Below are 13,857 nucleotides of genomic sequence, written 5' to 3' on the forward strand. Positions count from 1 at the left end.
TACGAGAGGTCAACGAGAGTACAGAAGTAACAAATGTGCACCGAGCGGTTGTTTGGTATATCATAAATGCGTGCGCAGAGTTTCTTTCTTTATTTATTTATTGTTCAGAAAGAAGAAAAACAACACACTGTGCGAAAGATTGGAGTTATAAATAGAAATTGAACACGTTCGTTGCTTGAGGTCGATTAGAGACGCGAAAAACTTCTATTCGAAAAACGCGATTCTAAGAGCGAGGTTAGTTGTGAGGGAATATATACGAGATAAGGGAACGTTTAGGGAGTATTTACTGGCACTCCTTATTGGGGCATTCATACTTCGTTGAATGCGTATATTTTTTTTTGCGTCGAAATACGTTAGTAGGCCACGGCCAAATAGAGTTTCGTGAGGCAGGAAATTAAGTAGGGCGAATGGTTTAAAGGAAATGTGCGAAAGGCAAGTGGCATCGTGTGAATAAGCCTGGTTGTGTGTATGTTTGTCTGTTGGGAAAAATAAGGAAGAGCAGATGTGAAGACGGCATTACGTACAGGTGTGACGTTATGATGGTGTTTCTATGATATGTTACGGTGCATCTATGCTATGGTGTATCGATGTGAAGAATCTTTGCGGTTACCCGCACCATTTAGCTTTTCGAACACATACACATCTGTACAAATACACGTGCGCGCATACATCTTGTTGAGATCTCTGGCATAATTTTCGTGCGATGTAAAGGATGTAGCGTGCATTACCTTGTCGGCGATATTCTCCAAATAGCAGTGCCTGTTGCCGAAACCCTCCGCCGCCAGGCAAACTCTTGTTCCGGTAGCGATGCATTGCAGGCATACCATGTCGTCCTGTTCAAAAGACCCAGTCAAAATGAGCATAGAAGATAATGTGCCAACACTGAACAAGTTCTCATTTCTGCACACTTCCTCGCCAGTATTTTTTTTTCTTTTTTCTCTTTCTCCTCACGGTCCAATTAATCTAATCTAATTAATAAACATCATTCACGAGTATCCCCTGCAAAACACCACGTCAGCGCAGTCCGCCTTTTGTATAGCGCCTCAGAAATATTTCCCTGCAGACATTCTCTCAAAGCTGTATAGCCACTATACACACCTCCGTACAACGCACCGTAGGCGTGATACTTTCTATACACGGCGCACAATGGGAAGGACTTCATTTTCTGTTGAAGGTATAGCGAAAGAAGGGAGGGAAATGGCGTCCTGCAGTAGATGAAACACGCGTTTAGGAAAACGAGCCTATCTTCCACGTCTATAGGAACGCCTGTCAGGTTCTTTAAAGGAAGACAGATGACTGGGGTTATTGCACGGCGAACGAAAGGAAAGCTTATCGCTACACAAGAGAGCAGTCGGCCGTGGCGTCCGGTGCGGAAGTGTGTACTCAGATTTGATTTGATTTGATTTATTGATATGAACAATATCGGAACAACATCGTCGCCCGAGAAAAAGTGTGGACAGGGCTATATAGTAAAGATCAATCATCTCGCGCCAAAATAAATGTTATTAGCAGTCATTGACATTAACAAGGCGTAGGCCTTACAGGCGTAGTGTCGTTTTCATATGGGAAGTTAGACCCATTATTTATTTATTTATCGGTATTTTTATGGTACCCACGAACAGCAGTTGACTTGGTGATGGTGCACCCTAAACATTATGCAACATATTCAGGAATAATGAACAAAAATAAAGGAGTTGTTCGTCATGATCTATAGTTAACGACATGCACCATCTTGCCACGCTGGGCGATGACACAAGAGGAGTGCGGCCATCCGTCATTCCTATTGGTTCTTAGAAGCACGTGGCCCCTCCCGAGACCGTCGTCCGCTGAAAATTCTCACCAGCCGTTCTCACCAGCTCGCGTGGCTAAGTGGTTAGCGTGGAGGCCATGTCACGTCGAGACTGGGAGGTACCCGGGTTCGAATCCCGGTGCCGGCTATGCTGACCTGGGTTTTCCTCAGACGCAGTCATACATACGTCGGCACAGTTTTCTTAGAAGTCGACCCAGGACACACAGTACCCCAGAGCGTTAAGTCGTGGCGTTGCCCACCGACAACGGCGAGCTCTTTGTTGTTTATTTTCTGGTTGCCTTCACTGAACAATAACCAGTAGAAGCGGCGTTCGAACGATGCTTTCTGACCCTGACGCATCCCCTTTTGCTTAGCACCTCGTACTTGTAATAAAACATTACCCTGACATTACTGGTAGTTGCGCAAGTGTAATGAGGTATACAGGGTGCCTGAGCCGGGCTAAATAATTCGCGAACCGGTGCACCAATCGAAGAAGTTTCTTTTTTACGAGTGTCTGTCCGATACCGCCTACAACCTGCGCACCGCGTGAATGAGTTGGAGCCGCTCATTAAATTAATAAAAGGGCGCCGTCGGCATTAAAATGGTACTACCCCTTTTGGGACCTTCAGTGGACACCTTTTAGAGAGTCATTTGTTGCAGTAATTACTTTGTTTAGGTTTACATATTTTTGCCGCGGCGAAGCGCAAATGGAAGCCCTTCCACATGTGCACCAATGAATTACGTCCTTTTGAACTTCGCCGCAACCAGCCGCGACAAAAATATGTAAATCGAAACTAATTAATCACTGCAACAAATGACCCGCCTCGGTGGCAGATTTTTCTCTAAAAGGTGTTCACTGAAGTTCCCAAAAGGGGTAGTACACATTTTAATGCCGACGGCGCCCTGCTTTTGAAGTCACGTTTTTTAACGAAACTCATTTGCACTTTTATTTTAATAATGAGTGGCTCCAACTGATTCACACGGTGCGCAGGTTGTAGGCTGTATCGAACACATGTACTTGTAAAAAAGAAAGTTCTTCGATTGGTGCACCGGTTCGCGAATTATTTAGCCCCGGGGATTTAACTGAGACACCCGGTATACGGTGGAACATCATTATTTATGACTATGGCTGAGGACGTTTTTCGGGATCAGTCAAAAGACGCCATCCCTCGTCTTCCTCGTCCTTGTTATCATATCGTGGCTCGTTTGTCTAGCACTATTACTTCCACCTCGCTTAACTTGGATTCGTCTCGTTGGATGCCTCGTTATCCTAGCATGTCTCGTAACTTTAGCGTGTCTTGCGAGGCCTCTACGGGGATATTCAAGTATGCAGCTATAAAGGTAGCCAAGACGAGACAAGTCGCATATTTCCTAGCCTGGAGGCCGTAACGACACAGACGCACTACAGTGCTGACTCGCAACTAAATATACCAGACGCAAAAAAAAAAAAAAAAAATGATACCCACACTTGAAAGATATAGATTTTGTATCCCCCTTTTTCCCTTCCAGCGAACGACGTGTCCTTGGCGTTTCTATTTTCTGCTGAAGCTAGGCGTAAGGAGATGGACTGCCATTATAAATGCTAATATCATGAAAGCGTGGATGCAAAATCATATCGCTTGATGTGTTATTGCAAGGTAGATGAGAGCCTATGTTTGTATTTTCGGCTGTTTGTATGCCAATCTTAAGGTGCCCTTGACATGAGGCTCACGAACGTAAGGTGAAGCGCACTTTACACAACAAACATGCAAACATAAAGTTCGCTTCACCTCCAGCAACCTGCACCCTTCAGCACATTCTACACTCTTAGAAATGAACTTCACCGCATAGCACGCTCATAGCCAGCCATCATTTCGAATGATATCGTTATCTGACTCGATTTGTTGCAAACGGGAGGCGTACGCTTTTTTGTGACAATTATGAACAGCATAAGTGTCACAAAAAAGGCGTACGCCTCCCGTTTTCAACATATCAGGGCAGATAACGGTATCATTCGAGATGATGGTTGGCTAGGAGCGTGCTATGCGGTGAAGTTCATTTTTAAGCGTATAGGTGTCACAAAAAAAGGGTACGTCTCCCGTTTTCAACAAATCAGGGCAGATATCATTCGAGTTGATGGTTGGCTAAAAGCGTGTTAAGCGGTGACGTTCATTTTTAAGAGTGTCAGGCTAGATATTCTGAACTGACTGACTTTAGGACCCCCACAAAACCTCCTTCCTCCACTGTGTCGTCTCAAAGACCAATAATACGCTTAGCCCCAAGGACCGTACAGCTCTACATTCATCTTGCATGCGTTGTGTTCATGGAGGAAACGCTATTTTTTGTCATTGCTACTCATTGAATGCGTACTTTGATGATTATGCTAAAGACCCAACGAACCGTATGCTCTCCAAAGCATGAGATGGCTCAAAAATTGAACTTTTCCTAGCGGCTCCTCCCATGTACAATCGCGTACTTGGCTTCCATCCAAGTTGCGCTTCCGAATTCTTTTCGGCTGCTCTGAGCTCTGAAGTACAATATATATTATTTTCTATTTGCTTTTCGCATTTCGGTGACTGCAAGAACGGCAAAACGTGCAAAACGTTGCCAAGTATATGCACGACGAAACACGTTGTTTCTACCTATACATGACTGCTGCGTTTCCACATAAGATATGGCTACAAAGCTTCAGTTCACCATACGACGGCGAAAACTCAATCTAGATTGATGTATGTTTTGAAGAACGCGTCCCATCAAGAGCGTCAAAGCTTCGGTTTTGGTATCTCTGCATCTTTTGCATAAAACGCGTTTCTGATTCTTTTAAGCTTTGGTGAATCCTACGTGGTAACATACTGACTTGTAGACATATAACGCGTGTTTTCCAATACAGCGTACTGTAGACATTTCTCACTCGTAGATACTAAATCCACTTTGGTGTTGCCATTATGAAAGAAACGCTTCGCCTTATACTTGCAAGCGTTACATGAGACCAACTTGTTGGTTGTATGTCAATCCTGTAAAGCACGCTTCGCTTAGTGTTTCTAAGTGTACTGTGAAGCCGACCTGCTTTTACATCAGTGCTTTGAAGTGCACTTCACCTTCGACGCCGGTTTGTGTGCGGTGAGGCCGACTTCCTGTTTGTATGTCAGTGTTGTTAAAATGGCAGATTGAGCCAGTTGGTACAGGACAGATGTTCGGAAACTTGGAAACCAGGAGCTGTGTGGTGTGCCGTCCTCCTGTCCGTGTGTGTTTGCTCAAAGTTTCACGAAACTGTTGTAAAGTGCGCTTTACCTATCGCTTGCAAACGCAAGGCGAAACCAACTTACTGTTTGCATGTCAATCCTGTAAAGTGCGTTCCACTTAAGGCTGCTGAGCGTACGGTGAAGCCCACTTGTTGTACGCGCCACGGCTACGAAGTGCCCTACCCACACCTATACAGTGAAGCGCGTGTTAAGTTGCCGATATTGCCATTGTTGTAAAGTGCCCTTTACCTAACGTTTGGAAGCATAAGTTGAAGCGCAGAATAGCGACGCCGACAAAAGAACGCCGGTGACTTTCCCAATATGAATATCACAACGATAGACGAAAAGGTCCATACCCTTTCATGTTATGCAAAGACTGCGAGGGAAACCAATGAGACCTTTCTGTCGGGAGTGAAGAGGCTGATTCCAGAGAGCGTTTTAACGACGTGTGCCCCTTTCACGTCGCGCCTCGCACGCAAGTCACGTCCTTTTGCTTCCATCGTCACAACAGACGCTCGTCCCGTAGGCATTACGAGAAAAGTTAGATGGCGCTGTGCTGCGTCACCGTTGGCTGATAATTTTACGGCGCAGCGCCTGAAAACTTCAGGGAGTCGTTAGTTTTATGGCCCTGGTTGTTTGGACGTAGATCAGTTTAAGCAAACATTCACCAGCGGAGGAAACGCTCACATATTTACGGAGCACAGCCATGTATACTTGGAAATGGAACCGCGCATTCAAAACAGGAGGTGTGAAAACGCATCAATGTACTTGCGTTGCGCAGTGTAGCGGTTAGGGGAGCACGGATTAGGAACGGGTTATTGCTTAATTAGCTTTACGTTTACCTTGCCACCTAAAGGGAAAATGCAACCTTAATGGGGTGCTGACCCCTTAACCCGTTTGCTTGTTTGCTTCTGCTAGTCCTAACATAAATTCTCTCCCCCCCTCCACACCACAAAGATACTTCTCATGTGCTCTACTTTCAAGTTCGCTATTCACTATGCACATGTTCGCTGTTCGCCTTAACTCGTCTTTCTTAATTGTTGGGCAAAGTTGTTGCTTAATGTGCCGCTACAGACAAAATACTGAGCCTTCAGACTAGTACGCAATTCATACCAATAAAAAGTACGCGTCCTAGATCGTTCCCTCAACACAGTTTTTTCAACATATTGTCGCGCGGAATTTACGTAAAAATTATTTCTGATTACGAAACATAAACGTAAAGACGCGTTGAAGCAATGTCCAGAAAGCTTAGGCAATTGCCGACAGCAGAAGTTGCATGCTATCTATCACCTAGCATCGATCCTGAATGAACTGCTGCAAAATTTCGGGAGGTAAATATGTTTTTTCTTTTTAATTGACGAAATTTCGTTATGTTTTTTTTTTTTCGAATATACTCGCTTCGGATTTCCTGATACACTGCATGAGAACGATGCTTTCATTGTGTAGCCTTCTGAAGGTTTCTAGATATGTCTCAAGCATTTAAACTATACCTCCGTTTATAGTGCGCTCGGGTGGGAACTATGAACAATCACTGGACGTTCTTCACGGCATGCATTTCTCTCATAACCCACAAATCCACATAACAGAATCAACCTCACTCGCAAAACGTAGTCATTTTTAACAGGGTGCCTAGCCACCGAACACCATCCTAATTACCACGTTAATTAACGAAAACTACGAAAACCACGTTAATTAGCAGAAGCAGAACGTTACCGGGCTCAGCGTCTGCAGCAGACTCCTATTGCGAGGCATTCCCTTAATCCGGCTTCATCTGTTCAGGGAGCCGAAGTAGTTGGCGACTCTAAGCGGAAGTAACCAGCTTCGATCGGTGAGGATCTTCGGTACCAATCACCTTTGCCATAATCCAGGGCACTGGGGCAGATTCCAACACGTCCAATCCTATTCTGAACCGCACTGGAGTCGACCACGAATGTGAGACGTCGCGTCTAGAATCAATGTTTCCTCAAAATATCCCCGTGTGACGCCAATCGAGCTATACAGAGCACTTATAGCGAAAGAAGTATTGATGACGATGAAGCACGTGATACTGTCGTATCCTTGTGGGTAATCGAAGTTCCCTAGGAAGGGGACCAAGGACGCGTGGTTGGGCCGAATAGTTCGACGGGAAATTTCTTCTTCCGGACTTCCGGAGTCATATTGCATAAAGGAAAAGTTGTTCGGCACAAAACACTAAATTTGTTCAACTGCTAATTGGCACTGGTATAACGGCATGGTAAGAGGTATTTGGTTGTATAACATACTCGGTATTACATATCGCTTGTAATCTGCCTGATTTGTCATTCGTGACTTCATTTTTATATTGATATTATATTGATTGATTATTTTGTTACATTATATCGAGACTTCCTAGCAGAGTTCGAGGTAACTCGTTACTGTAACTAAGTTCCTTTTTTTGGTAACTTGTAACTTAACTCGGTACTTTTGCGCCGTGGTAACTTTCAGAGGAAGTCGTTCCTTTTTCAGGTAACTTTGCCAAAGTAAGTTAAGTTAAGTTCCAAGTTACTTTTAATTCGCTTTTTACTGAGGTGCACATATTTTTTTGCTTTCTCTCCGGTTCCTTCATGGCAGTTTTTGCCATAAAACGTGATACTGAATCAATTCAGGGGGGTCAGGAGTACGGGAAACGAGTGGCCCAGAATGGACAAAAGGGAAGGTTACGGATTATCTAACTGAGAGCCAGACGATGACTGAAGCGAAGACTCAATAATTGTGCACAAATCAATAGAGATATATGACTATTAAATTTGCATAAGCTGATGTAAATTCAGCTTATTCAGCTTATGTAAATTTAATAGTTATATATCTATATTTATTTGTTTATGTGATCTACAGGACTTGACTCCCCTCTTCGTATACGCTTCTGTTTCTTACGTATCCCAATATGTTGAAGCAATGTGACAATCCTGGTCTTGCTGGCGAAGCAGAAAATGCATTCGGCAGTATTGCGTTTGATGAAACTAGCACCGTGAAAGGTTATTTGCAGACGTCCCACATTTGTTCTTGTTTTCTTTTTGTTTTAGTCTGGGTACGAGGGTGGTCGGTTGTTATTATCGTCGGAATATTTGCGGTTGCGAAACGCGACTGCAGACAAGCGCGGAAAGAAGAAAGTGTTGCCGATGCCGAACAGGGTTAGATCACAGACGCGGAATGATTGGATAAGACAACGTAAGGGAGGAGAAAGAAACAAGAACACAATTCGATTAGGAACTCCTTTCCTCATTCCATCACATTTACCTCTTTGCCGACGATTATCTGTAGTGCAAAAAAAAAAAAAGAAAGAAAGAAAGCGAGAGAAATATCTGCACACATCATTACTGAGGACGGAGAAAATGTCATGACGCCCCTCCGAGACATCCGGACCACTAGATAGCAAAGAACACGTAAGAGGAGAAATCTGTCAGTCGGGCGTCTTTCCCAGAAGTAAGAAAACTCGTAGTAACAATATTCTAGCAGCCAACTTGTTTAGTTAATTGATTTCAAAAGACGCGTTTCAGTCTGCGGAACAACAACAACAACAAATAAATCGTGACTATGACATGGGGTGATTCACTGCAGTCGGCTGAGGATGAGGAGGAGTCTGTGAATTTCAATCTTTCGATGAAAATCTGGACCAGCACGTCATTTTACCTCAGAGTCATCAAAATTGCGTGACGCTTCAACGATGACATTCTTTTCCTTCATCTAGCATTCTACGTGAAAGCTCCACTCTGAAAGGCGACTGTGAATTCACGGCACCAACAGCGCCGAAGACGGCTGAGCGAGGCCGCGTAAAATTACTTCTCTCCTCTAGTGCTCTTTCATCCTCACCCTTTCGCCTGTGGAGCGTAACCCACGGTCGATGCCGGTGTAGTCAAAATAATAAACGTGTAAAGCCCGAGCACTCAAAATCTGACTTTCAAATTGGCTCTGCCTGGTTTGGTGCGTTTCAAGCGGGCTGTCATAAATTCTCTGCTAGTTCCGCCTTCTTAACAACACATTCCTTCTCTAATCCACCTCGCTACCCCAGGAGAGATTTTCATCTGCGCAGCGCATACGAAGAAACCGCGCGGGCAAAAGAACGTATATAGAGTTTATATGAAGAGGCCACATGACGCCTGTTCCGTATTTTTGTTTCTCGAACAGAGGATTTTGTTTCACCCTTTTCTTGTTCTTTCGTCGTTTCTTCTTTAAAAAAAATTCTCCCTACTTACTTCATTTCACGAGGTACAAAACTGTACCGTTACTTACGTTCGATATCACGCGAAAAGGATCATTGGGTAAAGATAAAAACACTGATGCTTTTTCGTAGCATGTTGCAGTGGCTACAGAGGGGATACAATCTCTTGCAAATCTCCCTACTTACTATCCTTCACGAGGTACAAAACTGTATCGTAATTACTACAATGTGAACATCTTCGACAGAAGTGTGTCCGGTTGGGTAAAAACAGTGATAGTAACGGAAATCTCCAATCAAGGTACAGGAAGGGGATACTGGACGTTTCGGAGTCAGTTCGTCTCCTTCTTCGGAGTCGCCCCTCAGAGAGGAGCCGAACTGGCTCAAAACGTCGGGTATCCCCCTTCCTGTACCTTGGTTGGAGATTGATTTTCGTCACTATCATAATCACTACAAGGCACTGCGAAAAGGATCACTGGGTAAAAATAATAAGATAAACACACTGATTCTTTCTCGTAGCATGTTACAGTGGTTGCAGAGGTGGTACAGTCTCTCATAATTAACCTCTCATAATTCACCAAACCTCTCACATTTAGAGAAAGTTGAAACGTGACACGCTCCGAAATTCTCTACGTGAAAATGTGACGTCTAGAAAACAGCGAAGATCGTGCATCATGTTGCTGACGTGGCACTATACACAAAGGAAACAGGCACAGTATGCCTGCAGTACATGTATGGGTAAGCGTGCTGCGGACTTCCCATAAGAAGACAAGGCACCCGCAGGTCGAGAAGGTTATCCAGAAAGGATCCTCTCGCAGTTTGTCCTCCACGTCACCACCACGTACAGCTTTGCAATGCTATGCCTTCGGTCTATTATCGGAGGATTAGATGAATGGTGGGGCGCGCATGTCGGGGAAGATTTTGTCTACGAATGAGTAATCGATAAGAGTGTAATGATCCTTGCCTCCAATTACCAGAAAACCATATAATTATTAATATGTGTCTATGCTGATAATTACTATACTACAATTATTATGATTACCAGAAAAATCGCTCGTTTCCCAAACTAATCGCTTACTTAAAAAAATACTAGAAGAATGCAACCGCTTACGCAGTTTGTTGTAATGAGTATACACGCACGAGTCTAGGAAGGACCCATACCATTAAACATCGATGTAATTCCACAAATCTCGACAAAATTCTACACTTGCCTTTCCCAGCAGATCGCCTTCAAAACACATCCTGCCATATCACACCAACTGTCCGTGTCTAGAGCTGAAACACACGATACCTGACCAGACTCCCAGAAATTTCCAGACCATCCTTTCCATTATTGCCTTACGTCTATAGAATACCATTACTCTCCTCCAATCTTCCCTTTTTTTTTCTTTATCCTTGCAGACAGTGTTCGCTGTGTTCTTTGTTCGTTGCTTTCCCAACGTCGACCTATACGCATATTAGAACTTAAACCACAATAAAAAAATAAAAAAAATGCGTCTAGAAGACACGACAGAAACACATTCTACGTGTTATTGCACGTTTCTACACTTTGCAACCTCCCTTTTACTTTTTGAAATTCCCCGTTTTATATATTTATATACGTTTTTATTTTCCTTTTTTTTTCACACAGATTATTCTGACCTGGGCTTCGCCAGTTTTCCAATAACCGGGCCGTTCTGTAAGCTCCACCAGCACCGAAGCTATAAAAGGCATTATTCGGAGCGCGCCGGTCGTCAGATGATGACCAGGAATACCTTTCGGCTTGTGTTACCTCTGCCACGCTCTGTTGAACCGAGCCAAAGCCGGTCGATAGCGGTCCGTGCCCGGTTATAGCTGTGATAATATTGTATTCAGCCGACTCTATATACCCGTTAATGTGGGACGGACGAAACCGTTGATCGTGACGCGTCAGAGTCTTTTACGTGTTCGACGGGAACGCTGATCCTGTTATTCAAGTTGCATTTTCTGTACACAGATTTTGCTTCATCTCGAATGGCTATGAACTACTGTCTTACCCATGTGTGTATTCAAGCAAACTCGAGGGCCATGCTTCACTACCATCACGATCTCTCACAAGAGTACAGCAACATTAAAACTTATTTCTAAGGTACCAGATGGGAGACGTACTGCTTGGTTGTTTCTCCTTCGTACACTGTGGCAACGCAGTGGAAGCACGCTTCACAGGAGACCGCCGCGAACGTATACGAGCGGGCGGACACAGGGAGGTGAGGCAACATATGGCGTCGATCTTTTGTATCGACGCGTGCTGAAGAAGTTAACTGAGCGAAGCAATAAAGTGCTATAGCGTGCCAGAAAAATCTGAACAAAGCAGCGTTTTAATCCTCAAATGTATTCATGTTCTCCAGTTGAGTGAACCAGAAAGTGATACAAAAGCGCACACGAAATAGTTCCAATTGGTAACAGAACAGGTAGTCGAACCGTTAAGTACAACTTACGCGAATAACCGGCTCATACCTTATTTGCATTACGACAGCAATATCTTGCTTAGGTGCGTAGTAGCAGTAATCTACTAAATAAATACCGTGACTGCAGTACCCGTTACTTATTCGCTACGGACCAATAGCGGCCATGACAGGCATATGCGTCATTGGAACGGATGGATACGGCAAACGTCCTCACTTGGATTGACACAGTCCATCTTAGCGCGTTATTGTTCTCAGAGGAACAATGATGCTTCCATATCACCCCCCACACACACACTCCCCCGCAATATACACGAACGAGTCATTCAAATAAATTATGGTTGTTTCACCTGATATAGACACTAGTGTACGTGTACACATATTGCTGTACGTACGATATGTAAACTTGCGCATAATGTCATGCACGTTTTATCATTATTACTGTTCAGTTAGGTTCTTTATGCATATTTATGCTTCAATATTCTACATATCTATTGTGCGTATGGTTTCGATATAACAATATCAGCTGCACCTGAACCAGACTTGTGCCCGTTACTCGAAAAAAGTAATTGATTACCGTTACCGTTACATCTACGAAAAAAGTAAATGATTACCGTTACCAATTACTCGACTCCAAATGTAATTGAGTAACGATTAGAAAAGTAACGCGTTACTCCGGTCGCTACTCTGAATTCACGCAAATTATACACGTCTTTGTTTGCCTCAGGAGTAGCAGAACAAGTCGGGAAACGAGTTTCATTTCTCCTCTTTCTTTCCCTTACAAAAATAAAATAAAATAAAAAGGTTCAACAGCAGAACAGCTGAAATAACACGAAAAACAAAAACGCGTAGGACAAGCAGATCTGTATGTCTACTGTTTTTATCACCCGGGAAGAGGTTGACCCGATTGTGGAAGAGCATTGCGTGGAACTTCCCCATGATTCACTAAACCTTCAAAGCTTCAGGTACCACCACACTGGTGTAGGAAGAGATTAGGGAGAGAGACCCTGAAATTCCAGAACGTTATTACAATGACCTCCGCTTGCTATAGTAGAACGGCCAAACAAAGGCTGACGGCACGAGGGGCTTGACTTGGGGCAGAACATCTGAAAGATAACTTAATCTCTGTCGGAAAAGTAATCAATTACTCAGAAAAGTAATTGATTACTCGAAAAATTACTAAAAAAGTAACTGATTACAAGTAACGCAATTACTAGTAACGCGTTACGCACTAGTCCGACCTGAACATATCATCTTCGGGAGACATACCCTGGTCAAGTGGAATTTTGACTGCATTACGTATTATATAATACTACATTATTTTATATAGTATTATTATAAATATTATTACTATGAATGCTATAATATTATACCTATAATAATACAAACAAAACTAATTGAAAACTAACTAAAAAACCCCAAAAAGTTAAAGCTGCAGTCTAACATGACCGTAGACCGTATATATCAGACCGTATATTATACAGGACAGGGACACGCCAAGCTACACATAATGCCTTTCCCACACACACTGTAGTTTATAGTACTGCACATGATTATCGTGTGTTGTGTGAAATAAATAAATAACCGTATTTCAATATTTCACATTCAGAGAGGAAATTAAAATATCGCGCCTAAAAAAAAAGAAAAAGAAAAAAGAAGAAGGAAGAGATGGAACTCGGCTGCACCCATCGTCCTTCAGAAGCATGTCAGCTGAATATATATCGCCGTAGGTTATTAACACCAAATTCCGTTCTACCAATCCGTATCGCGCAATATAGTTCACGCAGAGCCCTGCCTTATTCTACGCCGCTCCTCAACAGACGGGTATTTGCCCAACCTTGGGCTTACGCTGCAGCCCAGCTCGATCCAAATGGAATTCTCGGTCCCTTCGCATTCCGGCATACCATGTCTCCAACCGAGCCTGGCTTTTTTTTTTTTAGCAAGTTTTGCTGGCGCAAGTTTTGGCTTCAGTACGACAGCATCTAACTCATAAGGGAGCTCCTGCGTAGATATAGTCGAGTGTTTTTTCGAGGATGAGCTGAAGGTGGCGAAATTAATCTGAGTTTATCCGAGTATAATAATGATGTCGAATAATTTACTTATAAGCTAAATAGCGAGTAACGCTACGTCCAGAGTAATAAACAGCGCTTATAAGATGTTCCGGTTAGTTTGGTGTAAAGGGACTGCTGTTGTGTAAGATGCGCATATACTCGTAGGGTACCTTCAAAAGCAGTGAATCTAATTTAGTTT

General features: G+C 43.4%; 1 protein-coding gene across 2 annotated transcripts in view; it reads right to left on the reverse strand.

The window, feature by feature from the left end:
- LOC135401737 (ryanodine receptor-like) overlaps nucleotides 1-13,857 on the reverse strand; it is a 118,036-nt gene that overhangs the window by 78,870 nt on the left and 25,309 nt on the right. For both annotated transcript variants that reach the window (XM_064634295.1, XM_064634294.1), the window contains exon 2: nucleotides 729-833. In XM_064634295.1, coding sequence (XP_064490365.1) covers nucleotides 729-833 — 105 coding nt within the window. The remainder of the gene's footprint in view (nucleotides 1-728; nucleotides 834-13,857) is intronic.

This window comes from Ornithodoros turicata, chromosome 7 (genome assembly GCF_037126465.1).
Source record: "Ornithodoros turicata isolate Travis chromosome 7, ASM3712646v1, whole genome shotgun sequence".
Taxonomy (NCBI): Eukaryota; Metazoa; Arthropoda; class Arachnida; order Ixodida; family Argasidae; genus Ornithodoros; species Ornithodoros turicata.